General features: G+C 34.2%; 3 protein-coding genes across 7 annotated transcripts; 2 read left to right on the forward strand and 1 right to left on the reverse strand.

Moving 5' to 3' along the window:
- Positions 1–161: 161 nt before the first annotated feature.
- On the forward strand, positions 162–5,993 carry ccdc173 (coiled-coil domain containing 173). Its single transcript, XM_042764270.1, has 9 exons — positions 162–440; positions 543–742; positions 1,974–2,147; positions 2,225–2,430; positions 2,535–2,691; positions 2,762–2,901; positions 4,072–4,264; positions 4,466–4,630; positions 5,459–5,993. The coding sequence occupies exons 1-9, from the start codon at positions 374–376 to the stop codon at positions 5,810–5,812; spliced, it is 1,656 nt and encodes a 551-aa protein (XP_042620204.1). The 5' UTR covers positions 162–373; the 3' UTR covers positions 5,813–5,993.
- An 808-nt stretch (positions 5,994–6,801) lies between these two features.
- fastkd1 (FAST kinase domains 1) lies at positions 6,802–18,511 on the forward strand. 5 transcript variants are annotated; one of them, XM_042764273.1, is made up of 15 exons: positions 6,802–7,064; positions 8,168–8,610; positions 9,087–9,155; positions 10,833–10,958; positions 11,043–11,441; positions 11,788–11,898; positions 12,786–12,917; positions 13,935–14,421; positions 15,121–15,235; positions 15,324–15,452; positions 16,177–16,308; positions 16,572–16,685; positions 17,539–17,683; positions 17,770–17,884; positions 17,959–18,511. In XM_042764273.1, the coding sequence occupies exons 2-15, from the start codon at positions 8,276–8,278 to the stop codon at positions 18,049–18,051; spliced, it is 2,502 nt and encodes an 833-aa protein (XP_042620207.1). In that variant the 5' UTR covers positions 6,802–7,064; positions 8,168–8,275; the 3' UTR covers positions 18,052–18,511. The 5 variants fall into 5 exon arrangements, with proteins under 5 accessions (XP_042620207.1, XP_042620208.1, XP_042620205.1 ...); XM_042764274.1 differs by having other exon boundaries at positions 8,171–8,610; XM_042764271.1 differs by having other exon boundaries at positions 8,233–8,610.
- klhl41a (kelch-like family member 41a) lies at positions 18,331–23,070 on the reverse strand. Its single transcript, XM_042764276.1, is given in 7 exon segments — positions 18,331–18,736; positions 19,041–19,187; positions 19,823–20,008; positions 20,096–20,203; positions 20,285–20,442; positions 21,662–22,080; positions 22,083–23,070. Coding segments are annotated over 7 exon segments (1,785 nt in total). The 5' UTR covers positions 22,738–23,070; the 3' UTR covers positions 18,331–18,624.
- Positions 23,071–23,220: the final 150 nt, after the last annotated feature.

Genomic DNA, 23,220 nt, shown 5'->3' on the forward strand with positions numbered 1-23,220 from the left:
ATGTTATGGAGTAATTTAAAAGATATATATTTTCCTTTATTTGTAAGAAAAAACTTTAGCTGCATGGATCATACATTTTCCCAATTTAAATGATCAAAAAGGCTGTTCCAACGTGAAACTGCAGGAGAGGGGTTTATTTTCTAGGTGGCTGGCTCTTTAAGGCTTCGCATGACGTCACCTACTTCACTAGGCAGGGTTGCCGGGGAACAGTGTAACAAAAGTTGAAGTGGTTGCCGAGCAACACAGTGTAGCGAGTCCGAACATGTTACCAACGTTAGCCAAGTCTGCCGATGTATGAAGGAATAAAAAAATATAAACATCTCAACGAACATCAAGATCAACGGATGTGAGAGGAAATAAAAAAGCGGGTAAAATGTCAACAGCGTCAGTAAGGACAGGTGTCGTTCAGTACGGGCGGAGGAAAGGCTCGAGTAAACAAGGTGAGAATGAAAGCTTACTAACTAGCGCACCAAGATAATATGTAACATTATATTAATAACATTTTATAATCACTTGTAAAATATGTTGTCGAATGCACGCAGCTGTGAGCTCGGAGGTGGAGAAAACCGAAGCAGATCTTCGTCAAGTAGTGATTTTATCTAAATCGGAGTGGCAGCGCCTGCAGGACAGTGTGAACGGGGTGAATCAGCGCAACAGGAGTGTGATCGCAGCGGCCGAACAGCGCGAGGCGCTGCACATGCGCTCTAAAGAGCTCGTCAAACACTGGTCCAACACCATCGCTGTAAGCGCGCGCTGTAATTATTGTAGCTCTCTTTGTAGACATGGTGAGCAATATTTGCTTGAAAAACCCAAAAGATAAGTAAATGTCAACCTAAATACTTTTAAGTAGGAAACGTTTTGATTAATATCAGTGAGTCTTTATTAAAAAAAAAAAAAATCATGTGATTTTGTTAGATTTAGTTGCTAAAATAATTGATTATAATATTTTGAAGGTAAGTATATTATTTATTATAATTTATTATAATTTTTGCATGTAATATTTTATTATAATACCCCTGTGATAATTTTGTACTTATTTATATGGCTGTTTTCGTGCTTAGAACAGGGTTATTATAGCTAGTAAAACTAAATTGAAACTGAAATTAATATCATTAAAAAAAAGTTACTTTAAATAAAAGAAATGTTAACTGAAAAAAAAGAAATATATATATATATATATATATATATATATATATATATATATATATATATATATATATATATATATATATATATATACTGTATGAGTGTGTGTTTTTGTGTGTGTGTGTGTGTATATATACACACATTTTTTTCAGCTAGTTGCCAAGGCAATGGTTCCTGTTTTAATATAGTATGATGTACTTGATGTACTAAAGTAACTAAAATTAAAACTGAAATAAATTAATAATATCTACATATATGTATATATATATATATATATATATATATATATATATATATATATATATATATATATATATATATATATATATATATATATAAATACTACTGAAAATTACAAAAACAACAAAATGATTAAAACTTTGAACTTATATAAAAATGAAAACAGAATATATATATATATATATATATATATATATATATATATATATATATATATATATATATATATATATATATATATTAATGAAAACTATAATACTGTCTCAATAATACAAAAATAACATTTAGAACCTTCTATAACATGTTTAGAAGGTTATTTTGAGCCAGTGCAGATATTTGTATGATGTTTTATTTTAGCTTTTTTTCTGTACTTCTCTCCATCCACTTTTCATTTTGTCTATGCCTTTGTTATAATGTTGAATATGCTGACTGTAATATAAAAGCTGTCTTGATGTAATATTTTTGGTGTTTCTTAATAAAAAATTAAAAAGTAAAAGATTAAAAGAAAAAAAAGATTAATATAAATGCTTGACTTTTGCAAAATGTCTTCCATGGAGAAAAACAAATCAATATTTTTTCCCTTACAGGGACAGCGACAAAAAAAGCTAGAGGCGAAAAAATTTCGAGAGGCGATAGAAGAAGAGGAGCGGAAACAAATTGACTTAGAAGAAGCGAAATACCAGGCCCAGATACGAAAGGAGGCCATTGAGAAAGCAAAAACCCAGCAGTACTACCAGACCGACAGAGTGAAAGGCTTCCATGTGTGTGTCTCACATTATTTGATCACACTTCTTCTGTTGTGAAATGGTAGTTGAAACTATCCTTTTGTTTTTTATAGAGCGCTCTGTTGCTGACAGAGGTTCTGAAGGAAAGAGAGGCTCAGATTGAGTTAAAACGCATGAAGCAAAATGCCAGCAAGGACATAGACAGAGATGTCGTGGCTGAAATGGCTTACAGAGAAGAACAGGCCCTCCAGCAGGAGCGACAGAAGGCCAGACAGAGGAAACAAGACCAGCTGGCCACTGCTGAGAGCTTGAAACAACAGTAAGGAGACATTAATGTGCTTCAGTGCATCGGGCAGCAATGATGTACTGTAGGTCATGCAGAAGGACCTAATAACAAAGTCCTGATGTTTCCTGCTCTATTAGGATAAAAGATCATGAAATGAAGAAAGAGCAGGAGAGGCAGGAGGTCAAACATGAAGCTGAAGAAATTGAGCGACTCAGAGATCTTCATCTGTGGGAACAGTCCATGAAAGAGCACAAGAAACAGGAAGAGAAGGGAAGCGTGATGAAGGCTCATCAGGTAAGGCGATTGTTAAACAGCATTTATAGATAGATACTCTTTTGAAATCCATTCTTCTGTCTTTCATCAGGATTATTTGACCAATAGAGAGCTGATGAAAGCAACAGAGGCTCAGAGGCAGGAGGAAGAGGAGGAGAAACGCAAGCAGCTCGCCAAACATAAAGAAAAAGTCATGAAAATGAGGAAAGAGAAGCAGGAGGAAATATTTAGGTATTGTAAATTACATGCTTACACAGTGTAAATTATTCTTGTGGGTATAAATGGGTAGTCGGAAATTAACTTGAAGATCATTTTCAGGAGCATTTTTTACATATATGAAGGCTTATTCTTTCCAAACTGTACACAGTATTCCAACTCTTTATGTTAAAAACTTCGAAAGCATACTAAACTTGATATATTAATAAAATAAATTTGGCAGCATTTTTAATATTTGAGGCATTTTTGTTATTTTATAATTGTGATTTTCTAGACATCGTGGACTTATTTGTTATTTTAGTATTATTTAAAGTATTTATTGATATTTTTTGATAATATGTTTTGATATTTTTATTTGTTCATTCTAATTTTAGCTTAAGTTTTAGGGATTTTGGTTTGTGCTTTTTTCATTTCTATTAGCTTCAGTGTCATTGAGATATTTTTTTTTATTAATATTTGTAATGCAATTTTTAAAAAAAAAAAATTTTATTTTAATTTTAATTAAAATTTTAGTAATTTTGTTGTATGTTTTTGTCTTTTTTAGTAGTTTTTTATATGTCTGTATAGTTTTTATTATCTTATATTTTTAATCTGTTTAATGGCTTTATTTTTAGTTTCAGTTTTAGTTAACTATAATAACCTTGTTTAGATTTAATAATCTTAGTACTTAAACTTCAGTTTATTTTATTTCACGTAGTTGCCAAGGCACCACTTCCATTTTTCATTTAAGTTTTTTAAGTTTAAGGTTGTCTAATAGTTATTTTATTTCAGATTTATTAAAAATTAATGCAAAACTATTTTTAATTGTTCTAGTTTTATTTACCAATAACAACACTGTTGACTTTACCCTGTAATAAAATATTTAATCAGCTAGAAACAGCTCTTTTTGAGTACTTGTGTCATGTAAAAAAGCCTGCAAACCATCTTCAATCTGGAACATTTGAACACTCAGTCTAATAATAAATGTCCTAATTCCAAAAAAATTGTTACCTGATATACAAATAGACATCCACATTTCTACAACATGCTTATCCATGAATAATATATGACTGACAGGGTTATGAAAAAGTCATGGAAATTCATTGTGTGGGTGAAGTGTGGGAACCCTGGAGAGAAAGACTGATTCTCTTCATTGCTTGCTTTGTCTCAGGCCTAGGCTTGTATTTGCATTTCTTTTTGCTTTAGAGAGCTCCAGAGACACAGAGAGACTATTATACAGAAGTTAGCAGTGCAAAAGCAGCAACAAGTCAGCAATGAGGAAGAGATCATCGTGAAAGCGGTCGCTGAACGTGAGGCCAAAGAGGCCCGAGAACAGCGTGAGAAAGAAGAAAAACATGCAGCCATGTTGAGCTCCATCGCTGCACACAGAGAGTCTATGGTAAATGACCCATTCTTAAAGTATTCATGAATACTTAAATCTTCAAAGTTTTCTAGTAATGGATACATGATTATTTAGATTTCTGATTAAACTAAACTAAAGCAACCAGGGACAAGAGGGCATGTATTACAGTGACTTTACTGTTTATATATATATAATTTGAAAGACATTGAAATACGCATTTTCTTAACTCTGTATTAGAGGAAAGAGCAGGAACGAAAGGCAGAGGAAGAGAAGCAGAAAGCTCTGGAGATGCTGAATGCAAAGAAGGAAGCAGATAAAATCTTCATGGAAAAGCAAGAACTTCAAGCTCAAAAAGCTAGGGAAGAAGGCAAATCACTACAGGACAGCTATATACAAGAGATGGTGGGTATAGCTCTACAGTGTGCTGAAAATGAACTCACCAAGATGTAAATGAGTTTGTTTCTTCATCTGAACAGATTTGGAGAAATTTAGCATTGCATCACTTGCTCATCGATGGATGCTCTGCAGTAAATGGGTGCCATCAGAATGAGAGTCCAAACAGCTGATAAAAACATCACAATAAACCACATCACTCCAGTCCATCAATTAATGTCTTACTTTATTAACTTCAAACTGAGTCCTCTATCTGCAATATTGCTTTCTCCATTGAAAAAGCTATGTCGTCTGAATCAGGAGAGAAATATGCACAGATCAAGCCCTGTTTGCAAGCCAAAACAGTCCAAAACACTTCTAAACCCATATGTGGGTGGATTTTGATGTGAGAGGACAACAGGAGATGGACTTTTTCACTGGAGGAAGCGTTATTATGGATTATGGACTCGTATTTTGTCTAGAATCAACCGTTTAAAGTTAAAATGTCTAAATTATGGATTTGTTTCTTACAAACATGCAGCTTTTCACTTCACAAGACGTTAACTGATGGACTGGAGTGGTGTGGATTACTTGTGGATTATTGTGAAGTTTTTATCAGCTGTTTGGACTCTCATTCTGACGGCACCCATTCACTGCAGAGCATCCATTGGTGAGCAAGTGATGCTACATTTCTCCAAATCTGTTTCGATGAAGAAACACACTCATCTACATCTTGGATGGGCTGAGGGTGACTACATTTTCAGCAAATTTTTATCTTTGGGTGAACTGATTCTTTTATAAGTTTCATACTATACATTTAACTATGATTTCTTTCAAATGCAACACTGGTTTTGTGAAGCTGAAAAACGTGCAAGGCATCACCGTACGAAAAAAGAAGAGAAGTACTTTGTGGCTAAGAACACGGCTCTCATTGTTGAGGAGGAAAACCAGTTTCAGAAATACGCAGAACAGGTCATTGAAACAGCCGGGAAGGCAGGGAGAATCACCTACCCGCTCCTGAAGGCTGCCAGAGAGGGCATCGGAGGGGGTCTGGGGCCCGTGTTCGGTGGACTTAGACCAAGTTATCTAGTCCATGATGAGTCAGGTGTTCAGATGCCCAGTTATGTGAGTGGCACCACTCAAAACATAAAAGAGCTGAACGAGACCCCTGACATTCAGCAGTCCAAGAAAAGACTAGGATTTACCTGGTAACACTTCACAACATCAAGTTTTTTTTACTATTGCAATAATAAAGATTTTATGCTAAAGAAATTGTAATTGCTGCATTTTGATTAATGCAAACTGATTCTGGCACATTTACAGAAATGTTGATTAATGTGTGTTGTCCTTATAAATAAATAAAATGGCTTTTTAACCCCACAAAGGTTTGCCAAAATAAAAATTATTTTTACACACTATTTGGGTGTTTATGTTTAGAAATATTCTGATGTGTGTAAAAATTTGGTTATAAATAACAGTATTATTCCTAGAAACTTGAGTATTAGTTACTAAATTGAAACTCAAATAAAAGTATGATTTTGCTTTTATTATTTTATATAAAAAATTAATTACATCTAATAGGCTAATTATTTTACTATTACCTGAAAAGTGTTACATTAAAGCTAATTTGTATTTTAGCTCCTTTTTCATTTTTTTTCCATTATACCAGAAAGACACAAAATGACCAAGATAGGCATTATTTCTACAATAAAACAAGATTACTAATATTAATATGACAGCAGCATTGTTACCAGCTGTGTATACAATCAATCCTGAGTACATAATTTTCTAACTTTCTAAATGCCCTTTTTAAGGGCAACAATGCACATGTAAATCATGAAATATATATATAATTTGTCTAAATAGTAAATTAACAATACAGTATTTTTTTTAAAGTCATTTAAATATCAGGAATTTAATAATAACTTTTTTTATTTATTAATTGCAGTATGAATTATAATGATATATTCATATATGAATGATATAATGATTTACATATGTAATTACTTATGCATTTATAAATGTATCTGTTTATATATTTCTATCTATTATCTATAATATTTGTAATATATTATATAATATGTTATATTATTTTATTATTAATACATGTATATATCCCTCCGCGAAATCCATTATTTTTTCAATATACTTTATTTTTTCTTACCACAGCGTGTGACTTTTATTTTGACAGACCCCGTGACTTTTGGCTGTGCGCTTCAATTTACAGGAAGACTGTATTAGCATTGATCATGACACCCAAGTGTTGCCCTTTTCTGTACACATGGTCGTCAAACATTGTTCTTTCTTGCACGTTAAGCAGCTGTACATCCAACACAATCAGTAGCGCGCATCTGTGGGACTGTTGAGCACATCTGTCCTGTAATAACACGGTCTGCTGCAGCACAGGGCACGCGTTCTGTGTGCACATGTGTGTGTGTTATGTCATGGCTATCTGATGTTGAAGGTACTGTGAATCTCTCTTAACCGGGCTTGTTTATATAGAACATCATCCTGTTCAACACATCTGCTGCTGTCAGATGGAGCTGACCTTCAGTGTTAAGAACTTACTCTTAGTTTGTGTTTGCTAGGTGACTCTCTGGCAGACATGTTAAGGGCATTAGATAAGAGTCTAAAAGACTGATGACATCAAAATTCAGCTAATTTGGGTTATGGCAAAAGCAAAACTAAGCTTTTAACAAAGATTGTAAGAATTCATATACACGAAACGGAACAGACATACATACATGATGACATTATGTACATATACTTAATAATATATATATATATATATATATACTTCCAATAAAAATAACTGAATTTATCTATCTATCTATTATATATATATATATATATATATATATATATATATATATATATATATAATATATATATAGTTTCAAATAGTTTCCTCCTCATGCATATACATTTTTCTCAAATATTTCAATATATATATATATATATATATATATATATATATATATATATATATATATATATATATATATATAATGACATCTCCAATAAACCCAATTTATGTATATAATATTTGCAATTTTGCAGGATTGATTTCAATTACATGCATTATTTATTATCAAATATATTATTTGTAATTATCCATTTTTATTATTTATATTTAATATATATTAATGTAATACCTGCAAGATTTTCAGGATTGATTGTTTCCTCTTCATTCATATTTATAATAAATAATTTTCTTTCATGCATAATATATATATAGTGTGTGTGTGTGTGTGTGTTTATATATATAGTATATTATATATTGTATAATATTGTACTAATCATGCATTTTTTTGTCATACAGCCTATATGAAAAAAATGAAAAAGGCATGATTTATGCACAAAAAATGTTTTTATTTATTACAATTATTATAATCATAATTTAAAGTGCTTATGAATTTTGTTCTGTTTTCAGTGAATAGCAGTTTTGATTGCAGTCCTTTCTAATTTAATTTTATGAAAATTATATTACGAGCATACTAATAATGAGTGCATGATTTACATGTATTTCAGAATGTCTTAATATTTGATGTTCTTTTGCTTGAATAGCAGCATTCAAGCTTACATGGACAAAACCTGATGATGTGAATCATCGGTTGGTCTGATCTGTCTAGTAGGCCGATGTGGAGTGTATCCTGACGCCGTCCGTCCTCTGCCATGTTCCGGCTCCGATCGTTCCGGGTGTGTTCCCGCAGGCTGTTTCACAGCGGGGCCGTCAGCCGTGATCAGGTGCTAGACCAGCTTCAGACGTGCTCTGCTGAAGACCAGGTGTTCGATGTGGTGGGCCGGAACAAAGCTAAGCTGTCCGCGAGCCATGTCAGCTATGCTATTGGACAGCTGTGGAAGTTTCAAAGAGAGCGGCCACACATGCTCAGGACAATCGAGCAGGTCCGGAATCACCCGCAGTTCCTGACGCTTCAGGTTCTGGCTGAAAATAAGATCAGCCTCATGGATGATGCTTCAGTGGTGGATATGCTTTATGTTGTGCTCAGGTACAGAGTGAAAATATGAAGGTCAAGTAAAAGCTCTGTTCCAAAAGCTACCTAGAAAGGTATTATAGGTAGGCATCAAGCTGCCTTTTGAGATACCTTGCCTGAGTCAAATTTTAATGCAGAATCGCATGAATTCTTTGGGAAAAACCAATACATTAATGCATTGCATTGGAGTGAAAAAGTTTTTCTAACATGCCATACGAGTGAGATTCTTATTAAAATATTTGGCTTTTTTTTTACTCAGTATTTGTGCATATTTAGAGTGTTGTGTTATTCATTTTTCCTCTGTTCAATCTATTTGAATCAAAAAGATTTCTAGGCATTTGGTCATGTTTCGTTTCAGTCAGAATGCTCCCTAAGTAGGCAGCTATCTATCTAGGGCAGGTTCTGGAACAGAGGACTTTATATATGGTGTCCTAATGAAATGTGTGTGGGGAAAATGACCAGTCTTTTCTTGTGTTTGTCTTGTTATGCAGGCTTCAAGTAGAACACCATGACTCTCTTGTTCAGCAGCTGGTGACAGAGGCTTGGAACAGACTAGAGAGGTACATGAAAAAGCTGCACATAAATGCAAATATATTCTATGATTATTGCAAAATCTGCAATTATATGCATATATTTTATGCAAAATAGGCATTTTTGTATTATATACATTTACATTTACATTTAGTCATTTAGCAGACGCTTTTATCCAAAGCGACTTACAAATGAGGACAATGGAAGCAATCAAAAACAACAAAAGAGCAATGATATATAAGTGCTATAACAAGTCTCAGTTAGCCTAAACACAGTATACGTAGCAAGGGCTTTTAAATAATATAATAAATAAAAAGAAAACAGATAGAATAGAAAAAGAATAGAGCAAGCTAGTGTTAGAGGTCTTTTTTATAATTGTATAATAAATGAAAATAAAATAGATAGAATACAAAAAGATTAAAAAGGTAGTTAATTTTTTTTTTTTTTTTTTTTTTTAATAGAATTAGAATAGTGAGTGAAAAAGTTAGAGGGTCAAATAAAGATGGAAGAGATGTGTTTTAAGCCGATTCTTAAAGATGGCTATGTACTCAGCTGCTCGGATTGAGTTGGGGAGGTCATTCCACCAGGAGGGAACATTTAATTTAAAAGTCCGTAAAAGTGACTTTGTGCTTCTTTGGGATGGCACAATCAAGCGATGTTCACTTGTAGAACGCAAGCTTCTAGAGGGCACATAAGTCTGAAGTAATGAATTTAGGTAAAGGGGTGCAGAGCCAGTGGTGGTTTTGTAGGCAAACATCAATGCCTTGAATTTTATGCGAGCAGCTATTGGTAGCCAGTGCAAATTGATAAATAGAGGTGTGACGGCTCATTAAAAATTAATCTTGCTGCCGCGTTCTGGATTAATTATAAAGGTTTGATAGAACTGGCTGGAAGACCTGCCAAGAGAGCGTTGCAATAGTCTAGCCTGGACAGAACAAGAGCTTGAACAAGGAGTTGTGCAGCATGTTCGGAAAGAAAGGGCCTGATCTTCTTATACATAAATGTGAACTATGCAATATATTTTTGTTTATTACAAAATATGCAAGTAAATCTTCTTATGCAAAATGCATATAAATATTCATATAAGAGCAAAATTTACAGTATGTGTTATTTATTATTGCGAAATTACAGAGCCCCTAAAGGGACATGGTGGTAGGAAAAATATTGGGTGGGAGGAAAAGGTTCATTCTTTGAAAAGGTCCACCATGTCCCTTTAGGTACGAAATATACTTATCTATGCATATTTAGTTTATTTATGTAAAACATGCATATATAGTGTGTGTAAATAAATGTGAAATATATATATATATATATATATACAGTATATATCTGCATATGTATTTATGCAAAATATCCTTATATATTCTGTATAAATAATGGAAAATACAAAATACTTTATTATAAAATATGCATATATATATATGTACACACACAGGCACGCAATATAATTACACAAAATTACAATGTTTAAAATGTATATTTTTTATATTTGTATTTATGCATCCACGTTTTGAGTAAATATATATATAAATTGAGAGAATAGATTCTCCTTATGTCATTTGCAGTGCCACATGGTTAATGTAGTTTTCACCAGGAATTCTGCTGTTAAACGATTATTTAAAAACATTAATTGCATATACATGCCCCATAAAAGTGAAATGAAACATTAATGTGTTTATCTAAATCAAGCTCTCTGTGCTTTTCAGACTCCAGATGGCAACCCTCTCAAAGTTTGCGGTTTGTCTGAGCGATCAGTTCCTGCAGCACAGTCCGCTGATGGGTCAGATTACACAAATAGTGAGTCAAAGACTGGACTCGATTCAGGATGCCAGGTGTGTGTTTTTTAAACCATCATGCACATTAAAGGTGTAATGCACCAAAAGAGACAAACGTATTTACTCATATCCTCCTTACAGAGTGCTCACACCCTTGATGAACAGTATTTTTGCCCTGGTGTCGCCACAACTACGGGATGCACTGTTTAAAAAAGCAGACTTCCTCCTGGACCAAACGAACCCATTGCACTTCAACAACCCCAGAAGGGTCGTGCAGTTCCTTCGAAACGTCAAACAGATTCACCGCCCCCTCCTGGAGAAATGCAACCAGCTTCTCCTGCAGAACGTCCCCCGGATGGACGTAGAGCACATCAGCATCATCCTGGGACTGTATCACTCGATGCAGTACAATAACTGTGATTTCCGGCTGGCTGTGAGACAGAGACTCATGGAGCTGGTGGACACAAGCACAGATCCTGCCACTTTCACCAAACTCTTTGCTTCTTTAGGACCTTTAGGAGGGCAAGGTGTCAGAGAGGGGTGAGCAAGGGAAAGTATCCCTTATTCTTTTAATAAATGTTCTGATATATCAGTGTTCTTATTCATTCTTATCTTTTTTCTGTTTCTGTCTAAATTTCTCCAAATCTGTTCCCATGAAGAAACAAACTAATCTTTATCTTAGATGTTGCCTTTGAAATGTTGCATTGTTTTTTTTTATTATTATTATTGACTCCTTGGTGTCTGTATGATATATTTTAACAGTGAGTGTATTTATCAGTTTCTCCATAGGGATTTCAAGTAAACTTGTTATGAGCCATGAACCAGACAAACCAGCTCAGCGAAGAATCACAACAGCATGATTTGATTTGTTTGATTGGTCTCGCAGGTTAGAGAGTACTGCGCTGCTATTGGCTGATGAGCTGAATCCCCATCAGGCTTTAGGTGTGGTGGAGACAATGGAGGAGATGCAGTGCAGAAACCTTCAGTTGATAAACAAGTAAGAACAATCTGCACAACATTCACATGTCAGAACCTTGCAGACAGATAATTATTAGAGTTGGGGTTGGTAAAATCAACTAAAATCGTATGTCACTGCAATCACTTTATATTTTAATGGAACACTAGTGTTCAAAAGTTTGGGGTCAGTAAGTTTTTTTTATAAACTAAGATCAGATTTGATCAGATTTGATCAAAAGTGACAGCAAAGACTTATATTTCAAATAAATGCTGGTCTTTTTCCAAAATTAAAAAAAAAAGTTTCTTGAGCAGGAAATCAGCATATTAGACTGATTTCTGAAGGATCATGTGACACTGAAGACTGCAGTAATGATGCTGAAAATTCAGCTTTGCATCACAGGAATAAATTACATTTTCAAATATAATCAAATAGAAAATAGTTATATTCAGTTGTAACAATATTACACTATATAGTTATTTTTACTGTATTTTTTTTTTTAAATAAATGCAGCCTTGGTAAGCATAAGAGTCTTTCAAAACCATTTAAGAAAACCATACTGACCCCAAATATTTGAATGATACTTACAGTATATATTGTATATATATATATTTATGTGTGTGTGTGTATTATTTTTCAAAATGTGTCAAATTGTTTTTATTTTAATGTTAATATGTAGTACTGCATATTTGGATAATCCAGTATATTAAATTGATCACAGTTGATTTTTTTTCTTCACAAACTAAAATGTAAGATTATTGATCATGAATGATTATTATTATTATTGATCTAATCTTATATTTGATTTATATCTTCATACCATCCAGCCTTAACAGCAGAGTAGTAATTGTCGTATCCCATCTCAGATCAATTTTATTGCATGGCAGTCATGACTAGAAACAGGAGAGGAGATCTGTCTTTTTTGACAGGATGGTAGCAGTGCTCTTAAAGAATCTGGAGACGTATAGGTCAGTGGAAATCACTCGAATCACTCAGTCTCTCATCCTGCTGCACTGCCAGAATCCCCAGATCTTCTCCAGACTGAGAGCCAAACTGCTGCAGTAAGTGTTTCCTAAAGCTCTGAACTTCAGTCTCACAGTCTTAGAATTAAAGGCATAGTTCATACAGAATGTAAAATTCTGTCATTATTTACTCACCCTTGTGACATTCTGAAGCTGTATGCTGTTGTTTTTCACTACTGTGGGTTTGGTAAGATGTTTCAGAGAAGTTTTTTATTCTCACCAAGGCTGCATTTGTTTGAATACAGTAAAGGCAGCAATACTGTGAAATATTATTGCAATTTAAAATAACTGTTTTTTATTTGATTATATTTTAAAATGTATTTTATTCCTGTGATGTAAAGCTGAATTTTCAGCATCATTACTCCAGTCTTCAGTGTCACGATGATCCTTCAGAAATCATTCTAATATGCAGATTTGCTGCTCAAGAAACATTTCTGATTATTATCAGTGTAGAATATTAATCTCTTAAAAAAAATTCAGACTTACTCCAAACCTCTGAACAGTAGTGTATATATCATTTAAAGTCATTTTATTTGGAGTCTTTGGGAACTAACAATAAACGGTACTTTCAAAAACTTTATTAATCTTATTTAATATGAATTGCAACATTTAATAATTATATATATATATATATATATATATATATATATATATATATATATATATATATATATATATATATATATATATATATATACCACGAAACTAACGAAACTAATGTTAACATAAGTAACATGGACAAACAATTAATTTTTATATTATTATAAAAAAAATAATTATTATTATATTATTATCATATAATTAAAATAATTTAATAGTTATATTATTATGATATAATTATTATATAAACAGATTGTTTTATTTTATTAACTAACTTAAAGAAAAAAAATAACAACAGACTAATACATTCTGTAAAAAAGAAATATATTGGGCATTATTTGTTCATTTTAGCAAATGCATTAACTAGTAACTAATGAGACTTTATTCTAAAGAAATGACACTTTTTTTTTTTAACACATTTACATTTTTAATGATTGTTCTTTTTCTGTCTCATAGTCACCTGCAGGGCAGTGTGTATCCATACGAGGTGACCATGCTAACCAGGGTTCTGTCCGTGCTTCCTTCTCCCCGTCCTGATGAGGCCGTCCTTTCCCGGGTGAACGCCGTGATCCCACAGTGCAACCTAAACGACCTCAACACTTACGCCATGGTCATCGCCAAGTGGATACGCAACGATCCCTCGTACCGGCACAACACCTCCAGCAAGTACGTCCGCCTGCTCCAGACCCTGAACCGCTGCGGTCGTGAGCGGCTGCACGGCTTCGAGAGTCTGGACGGGGTGCTGGAGGAAGTGAAGTGCTTGTCGGGGGAGTGGTTTGATGAGATGCTGCTGGAAGAGACTATGGTCACCATGCAGAAACTGATTGACCAGGTATCCTGGACTAACGTGCATGAGCTAGGCGTTTATCTGACCAGGACTAACTACTTCTGTGCTGCGCTGATGGACCGTATCGCTAGTGTGACGATTGAAAATATAGACAAGGTGGGAGTCATTTTAAATACTGTTTCAATACATTTTATTTATTATAGGGTTAATTTTAAAGCTTAATTTATATAAGGTTAAAAATAATGTTAATTGTATGTGTTTTTATAATGTAATTTCAGTAGTATTTATGTACTACTATTATTATTATTATTGAAAATTCTTTAATTTTTATATTTTCATTTTGTTTTTGTAATTTTGGTATGTGCTCTTAGGTTTGTTTTAAATTATATTTAGCTTTAATTTATTTCAGTGTTAGTACTTTTTAGTATTTAAGCTTATTTCATTTAGTTGAATGCATTTTGTTTTATATATTATTTATTTATTTATTTATTTCCATTTGATGAGATATATACATTACTGTTTAAAAGTTTGGGGCCAGTAAGATTTTTGTTATTGAAAGAAATCTCTTGTGCTCACCAAGGCTGTATTTATTTGATACAGTAAAAACTGTAAAAATTTTGAAATATAATTACACTTTAAAATAAATGTTTTCTATTTGAATCCATTTTTAAATGTAATTTATTCCTGTGATGTAAAACTGAATTTTCAGCATCATTACTCCAGTGTCACATAATACTTCAGAAATAATTCTTATATGCTGATTTGCTGAAACGTTTCTTTTAATTATTATTTAAAAGAAAAAAATTATCGGAAGCACCTGTTATTAAATACTTTATGTTTGACTCTTCCTAACAGATTCATTACTCTGCAACCTATTCCATTTTGCTGCCTTTTGCTGTGCTAAATTATGACCCACCGAAGGCGGAGGAGTTTTTTGATGTGTGCATTCAACATTTCACTCCATATATTAGTAAGATCCTTCCTCTATGCATTTATAAAAAATTCTAATCTTAAAGACTTGAGGTTGGAATGTAACCTGTTTTTGCTGATTCAAACAGGCTCCTTGGACCCTCACCTTCTGGTTCTCTTTGCTTATGCGCTGGCTTTGGCTGATTATTTCCCTGAAGAGGTGGTCAGAGAGATCTTCAACGTGGACTTTCTTGCAAAGTTGGATGCCCATTTGGAGAGTATGTCTGTTTTTGAGATGTTATAACTTCATTATATGAGATAATATAGTTATATTTAACTTGCTGAAAATTTACCTAACCTCAGGCCATCAAGATGTAGATGAGTTTGTTTCTTCATCTGAACAGATTTGGAGAAATGTAGCATCACATCACTTGCTCACCAATGGATCCTCTGCAGTGAATGGGTGCCGTCAGAATGAGAGTCCAAACAGCTGATAAAAACATCACAATAATCCACATCAGTCCATCAGTTAATGTCGTGTGAAGTGAAAAGCTGCATTTGTAAGAAACAAATCCATCATTAAGACATTTATAACTTCAAACAGTTTAGTTTCCAGCTTAAATATGTGTCTATAATCAGGAGAGAAATGTGCACACATCATGTGCTGTTTACAAGCAAAAAGAGCCCAGTTTTGAGTTTGGATTTGAGAAACAACAGGTGATGGACTTTTTCACTGGAGGAAGCTTTATTATGGATTATGGAGTTAAAATGTCTTAATGATGGATTTGTTTCATACAAACACGCAGCTTTTCACTTCACCAGATGTTAACTGATGGACTGGAGTGGTGTGGATTACTTCTGGATTATTGTGATGTTTTTATCAGCTGTTCAGTAATACAACATTTTTTGCAATTCTTATTGTAAACAATCAACTGGGGAAGTATGGTGATATTTATTAGCGCTTTGTTGTTTATTTGAGTGTTTTTTTTTCATTGCTGACAGCCTTTCCAGATGCTCTAAACATGCGCATCCGTCTCCGTCTCATGGAGCTGAATCGGGCCGTGTGTCTGGAGTGTCCTGAGTTCCAGGTGCCCTGGTTTCATGAGCGCTACTGTAAACGGCTGCAGAAAAGAGGTCAGCATCATTACTGCAGTCTTCAGTGTCAGATGATCTTCAGAAATCATTCTAATATGCTGATTTGCTGCTCAACAAACATGTCCGATTATTATTAATGTTTAAATCGTAGAAACCATTATGCGGTTTAATGCATCCTTGCCGAATATAAACATTCTTTTCTTTTCTTTCAAATTTTACTTACCCAGTAGTCAAATAGCTTGAAACTGTTAAATGTAAGGAATCAAATTTTTCATTTAGAAATCTTGTTTTCCACACTGTAGCCAACAGCTCCATTAGTCCAGCTCAGCAGCAGATCCATAAGATGCTCGGTGACGTCCTGGGTGGGATGAACTGTGCCAAAGTAGGAGTGCTGACTCCATACTTCTATACCGTCGGTGAGTTTTGAGCCTGTGTTACATGCAGAATGGACCATTTTGATTACTGGTTTTTCAGTGCTGCTAAAATTCGCCCTGTTTTGTTTTATTATAGTTGTTATATTGCATATAGTTTGTATAGTGTATTGTATAGTGCAATATAATTTAATTCATGCTTAAACATTACCTTGTCATAGAAGGACTAAATAATTTGTCTTATATATATATATATATATATATATATATATATATATATATATATATATATATATATATATATATATATATATATATATATATATATATATATGCAACAATTTCATTTCCATGCTAAAGCATTACCTTGTCAAACAAAAATAAAGGCAAAATAATTTGCCTCAGGTCTAACATCTGTTTTAACTAATTTTCTTTTCTTTTATACAATTTAATTTCATGCTTAAGCATTACTTTGTCAAAAAAGACTAAATAATTTGTCTTAGGTTTAACATCATTTTAATTTAATTTTTTATTTTATTTTATGCAAAAATTTAATTTCCATGCTTAAGCATTACCTTGTCAAACAAAAATAAACGCAAAATAATTTGCCTTTAGGTCTAACATCTGTTTTAACTGAAAAACTGTAATTATTTTTATTTGATTTGATTTGATGCAACACAAGTTCATTTCTATGCTTAAGCATTACCTTGTCAGTATGATTTATTGTTGAGTGCTTTGTGTCATTAAGTATATTAGCGTTGATTTGATGTACAGTGACCAAGTGTAATATTTTATTGACTAAATACATTTACAGACATACGGTGGTACAGGATGAGAGTCCTAGATACAGCATTGCTGCTTCTGTAGGCAATGACAACTGTGATATTTTTGCCATCAGATTTTGAACTTGTCCTGGATCGCCATCTTCATCCGGTACCGTACAGCGAGCCGATTCAGCTGCAGATCAGCGAGAGCGGAAACGTTCACTGGCAGTCCGGATCGGCAGACAGAGAGAGGACGGAGCTGCCATCCGGAGCTCGCCGGTATGCGTCATGTGACCTGCACACGCTCTAATGTGTACAAGAACAAGTAAAAAACATATATAATATGATTCTCTAAATCTGTCTAGCATTGCATTGGAATTCCTGGACTCCAAATCCTTCTGCAAAAATTCCTGGCACATGAAAGGAGAGGCCATGATGAAGAAAAGACATCTGGAAATTTTAGGATATCATGTATTACAGGTCAGTAGAAAGATAAAGCATAATTCTGATTCTGAAAAAGTGTGGTTTTGCTAATAATGCATATTTCTGCACAGATTCCTCACTTTGAATGGAACTCAATGGAGCTTTCCACAGAAGATGCATGGAAAGAATATCTGAGGAAGAAAATATTCTCAGAGTTACCTTGAGACATTATCTTGAAACATCAGATTGTTTGCAGACTGTCTAAGCTGCAAGATAGAATTGCAATCTTATATTAATAGCTCATTTTGTAATAAATGATATTATTACGTCATTTTTTGTTCACAAGGAAGAAATGCTTTGCTGTTTGCCTTTAAATATGTATTTATTATTATGCATTTTTATAAAAGAGAAAAGAGTTGTGTATGGATGAAAAAACTAAGTTTTAATTTTGACATCCATTGTAGAAATGTTTTTCTCAACTGCACCTTTTTTTTTTACAACAGAACCCAACATGAAATATACATCTGTGGTCATTTTTACTCTTAAAGTCAACATGAAACAGATTTCTTTACGAAATTTACGTCTGTAAAGAAGAGGGATGAGTGATTTGTAATGTCAGCATCAAAAGAAAGTTTGTTTTAGAGGTGGAGAAAGTTGAATTTTGATTAAAAGACTGGGAATGTGCATTATAGTGAATGTGATTTCATATTGACTTTAAATGTTTTAAGCGGATTATGCTGCTTCAAAATATAGTTACACTTTGTTATTGGGCACAAACTGTAAGTGATGATGATGTTTTAAAGTTTAGGCATCTTTGCTGCATTTAGTCTCATAGAAACGCAGGAGGCGCCAGCAGCATATCGCATCTCTTGTATCATTCCAGTCCACTGTTTCTTGTCCTCCTCATACCTGTTTAAAAAAAAAAAGAGTTTTTTTGTTTTTAGATTTTATCCCAGTTGGAATGATACATTACCAGTTAAAAGTTTACATGCACTTTTTATGATTTCAAAACCTTTTCTCTTATTGTTCACCAAGGCTGCATTTATTTGATCAAAAATACAGTAAAAACAGTCATATTGTGAAATAATATTACCATTTAAAATAACTGTTTTCTATTTGAATGCATTTAAAAATGTTATTTATTCCTGTGATGCAAGTTTCAGCATCATTTCTGTAGTCTTCAGTGTCACATGATCCTTTTTTTTCCACTTACTGCCAGATGTCTGTGATTTCTGATGGCACACACTGTTTGTCCTCGTTCTCCTGCATGGCGAAGCCACCCACCGCATACAAGACACCAGCAGCACTGACCAAATTCACAGAACTTCGCTCCTGCACAAATTCAGCAAACGGCTCCCATCTGTTGGGGGAAAAAAAACAGGGTTTAAACTGATTCTGATAGTTTTGTAGAGGATAACTTCAAAGGATAACTACCACAATATCTCAGTTAAGTAAACTGGGGTATTTATATCTAACTTCTCAAATGAAAAACTGGCAAGTTATTAGAATTATTAAAAACTTTGCTCCATTTTTTTTTTTTCCAAATCTATATGGTTCAAACCAAACATTTTGCTGAGAATATTTTTTAATTTGGTCATAATTTTATAGGTTTTCCATGTGTCCTCAATATAATTTTTCGATTTTGTTAGTTAACATGTTAACAAGAGCCATTTAAATTGTGACATTCTTTAGGAAGTGACATCATTTTGGAGGGAAAATGAGAACAACAGCTCAGATCAGTAATGGATTTGCTGAATGATGTTTGGTGGTGTTAAATGTATTATCTATATGATAATGTCTATATTTTAAAAGCTAGCTGGAAAACTAGGTAACTTAATAATTATTAAGTGGCGGGAGAAACAGCTTTTTGAAACTTTGAATGTTATATATATATATATATATATATATATATATATATATATATACAGTATATATATATATATATATACGGTTCCAGGATTAAGTATCACTTAAAAACTAGTGATGTATACATACTTGTTTGTTCCAAAGTCATAGGCTTCACAAGAGTCTAAAAGGCCATCTTCATTGACCCCTCCAACCACAATGATCTTTCCTTTGTGGAGGACGGCTCCAAACATTGACCTGGGTGTTTTCATGGCTGCCAGCTCTTTCCATTCAGACTTCTTGTGGTTGTACGCAAACATCTTGTCGATGGTTTTACTGTTCCACAGATGAAAACAAGCAATAAAGCTTAATCTCAGGCTTTTATTTTGTATTTATGATCATGTTAACTCAAATCTGACTTACTTCTCATCCGTCTTTCCTCCTATGCAGTAAACTAGTCCATTTTGTGAGATTGCACTGTGACCGTGAATTCTCAAGGGCAGTTTTTTGGTCTCCTGCCACTTCATCTTACTGCAGAGAGCAACAAAAGGTAATTAGATGGACGTAAGTATTTGGGTTATGCATGTAGCAGAAAGTGTAGAAGAAACTTACTCGACATCATAACACAGCACTGAGTCCAGAGACTCGTTGGTCTGCAGGTCTTTACCAGCAACTGCAAACAAGAGGTTTTCAAACTCCCCCATAGTGAACAGACACCTGGGCGATGGCATCGGTGGCAGGGCTATCCAATTTGGAGAATGAGTGTCCAGCTGAAGAATATGCATGATTTAAAATGAATTTCAAATGTATATATCTTTAGTTTATTTTCTCTGATGATATAGGCCTTTGTGTTAGGCCTGTTAATGATTTGGGACTTTTTTGCACCGAAAACCACTTCCCAGAAATATAAAATCATACAATTTAATGAATAGTGCACCCATAAATAAAAAATCTAGTCATCATTTACTCACCTTCTAGTCATTCCAAACCAGTTTGCATTTGCAACACAAAATTGGACATTCTTAACTAAATCTAAAACCATAAAAATTACTTAAAATAATTACTTAAAAAAAATAAAAACCTAAACATTTTATGTCAGCTAGTTGTCGAGGAAACATTTTGTATTTCCATTTGTGCTAAAATAACAAAAACTAAAACTGAAATAAAAAATTCATAAAAATTACTGTATACAGACAAAAATAAAATAAAATTACTAAAACATTTAAACTAAAATGAAAAGACTATATATAAATAAAGATTATATAAATACATTTATAAAACTATAAAATAGGAACATATAGGCTATCACATGAGTCATATAAAATTAAATACATGTATATCCGTTTCAGTTATTTTCTGCTGTAAATTTGTAAATTCTGTGCAAATTTTTTGATAGCATTTACTGGATAAATAACATTTCTATTCGCATCTTCTGTAATTAATATGTAAATTTAATAAGGCTACATGAATATTTAATGAGGCAAGTGCTGTTAATTTGTTGATTGGTTGTCTGAAAACGTGATTTGTGTTTAAAAACACAAGAGTAGGATTTCATGACCAAGGGTTAAAAGTACGACAACACATGGTGCAAGTGATAAACTCTAAGAAGTTAAGAGAAGGAATGTTACTCTTAAATCGTACCATAAAATTAGTCCTTGTGTGCTAAATCCCGGGTCGGCACAACACAAGTGTTCCCAAAAGAAAAGTATAACAGGTTTGGAACAACCTGAAGCTGAGTCAATGATGAGAACGTTTTCATTTTGAATAAATTACGGTGTGTTCACACCAAAAACGATAATTATAAACAGCTATAACCTCGTATAACGTTGTGCTTTTAAGGCGGGTAAATTCTGATTGCCTGTCAACAATTTTCTCTATGTTGTTATACTTACTCTATGAGAATAGGTAAGACCACACCACAACTATAAAATGTTTTTGTTATAGTTATAAACCTTGGTGTGAACAGCCTTTTGAGTGACTTAGCCTAACCTGGTAGAAATAGCACTGCAGTGGGGATTCCTTGTTTTCTTCATCAACAAACAGTCCTCCCAAAACATAGAGAAGGTTCTTCTTTGATGTGATGCTGACGTGATTTCGAGGTATCTGCTCTGCTATGGCTGCTAGGAAGCATTCGTTTTCATGAGCATCATAGGCCACGGCCGCTGTGTCGTTTATCATCAGGATGAGATCCCTGTTGAACATCCCCATTCGTTTGCTGTTATTGAGATAACCAGGCAACACTTTTTCCCCCTCTTCTCCTTCCACTTGCGGAAGTTTTCCAGCAAACGCCTCTTTGATGACCTTCAGCTTCTTGGCGAGCTCGGGGTCGGCCTTGATGATGTCGTCCTTTTCCACTTTCTCCTTGAAGTATTTCTCGGGTAGAAGTCGGAAGCGTACGAAATCAAAACCACAACCAAACCCCGCACCCGGATTTCCTTGTTCTTCCCGACCCATTTCATCAAGAGCTCAAACACAACCTCTTCTTTTTCCACGTTCAGGGCATCACACCCGATGATAGCGAACAACTCGGGAGCATTGAACTCAAGAAAGTCCTCATCCTTGGATAAAGTCTCAAAACGATCCGCTATGAAGTCCCTAGCAGCTATAGCGAGTCTGGGACAGTCCAAAACCAGTCCCATTCTGAAGATGGCCAAGCAGTTACCCAACGAAAGCTTGTTTTGGAGATAGTTGACGCAAACGGTGAACAGGGATGGGATCTGGAACCTATTGGCGACTGCGAAGATGTCTTGCACATTCTCATCTGTGATTTCGATGTCTGCAGAGTAGAGATAGTTCACAATCATGTCCATAATGTTGGGATCAACGCTCTCCAGTACTACTTCCTTGCTGGAGTCTTTCTTCTCAACACCGTCTTCAGTAAAGTACAGCTCTCTGAAATACGGGCTACATGCAGCCATGATGAGTCTGTGGCAGGGCAGACTCTGATCTCCAACCTTCAGAATACAATCCACTAACTTGTTCTCCTTCAGAAGTTCCTTCAAACCGTCCTGGAGCAGGGTGCTCTGAAAGAGCCTCAGGTCCTCCTTGAAACTCATGGGTTCCATCTCAAATCTTGCAGGACTCGAAGAGGATGCTATACTTTCTCTTGTCTTGCGGTTTCAGTCATAAGAGGCTGAAATAACACAGAGCTCCAACACAACACTGCAATTTAAGTCTGCCCCTCTAAATATAGACCCCTCATACAGTCAGAAAGAATTCAGGCTGACCAAACGGGAGCCCAGTGTCGCATCATGCAGCTGTCAATGACTGAAAAAGACAACTGTGAAACTTGGACACACTCACAGGTCAAGGGTGTTTTGTAATTGAATGTGTGTTTGGTGCTGTATTACTAAAGGATGGAAGGAGTGACGCGTCAGTAGGAATTCAACAGGTGACTACAGAGTTTTAAATCATTTTAAAGGTGTGTGTCATTACCTCGGTTTTGCACATGGTGTCACTTGTATGATTAAGTTTATAGGTCTGTGACTCGTTCATGTTGTACTCTTCATGTGTGGTTGCTATTTAAAGGAAAAGTTCAGCCAGAAATG

Source organism: Cyprinus carpio, chromosome A9 (genome assembly GCF_018340385.1).
Source record: "Cyprinus carpio isolate SPL01 chromosome A9, ASM1834038v1, whole genome shotgun sequence".
Lineage (NCBI taxonomy): Eukaryota > Metazoa > Chordata > Actinopteri > Cypriniformes > Cyprinidae > Cyprinus > Cyprinus carpio.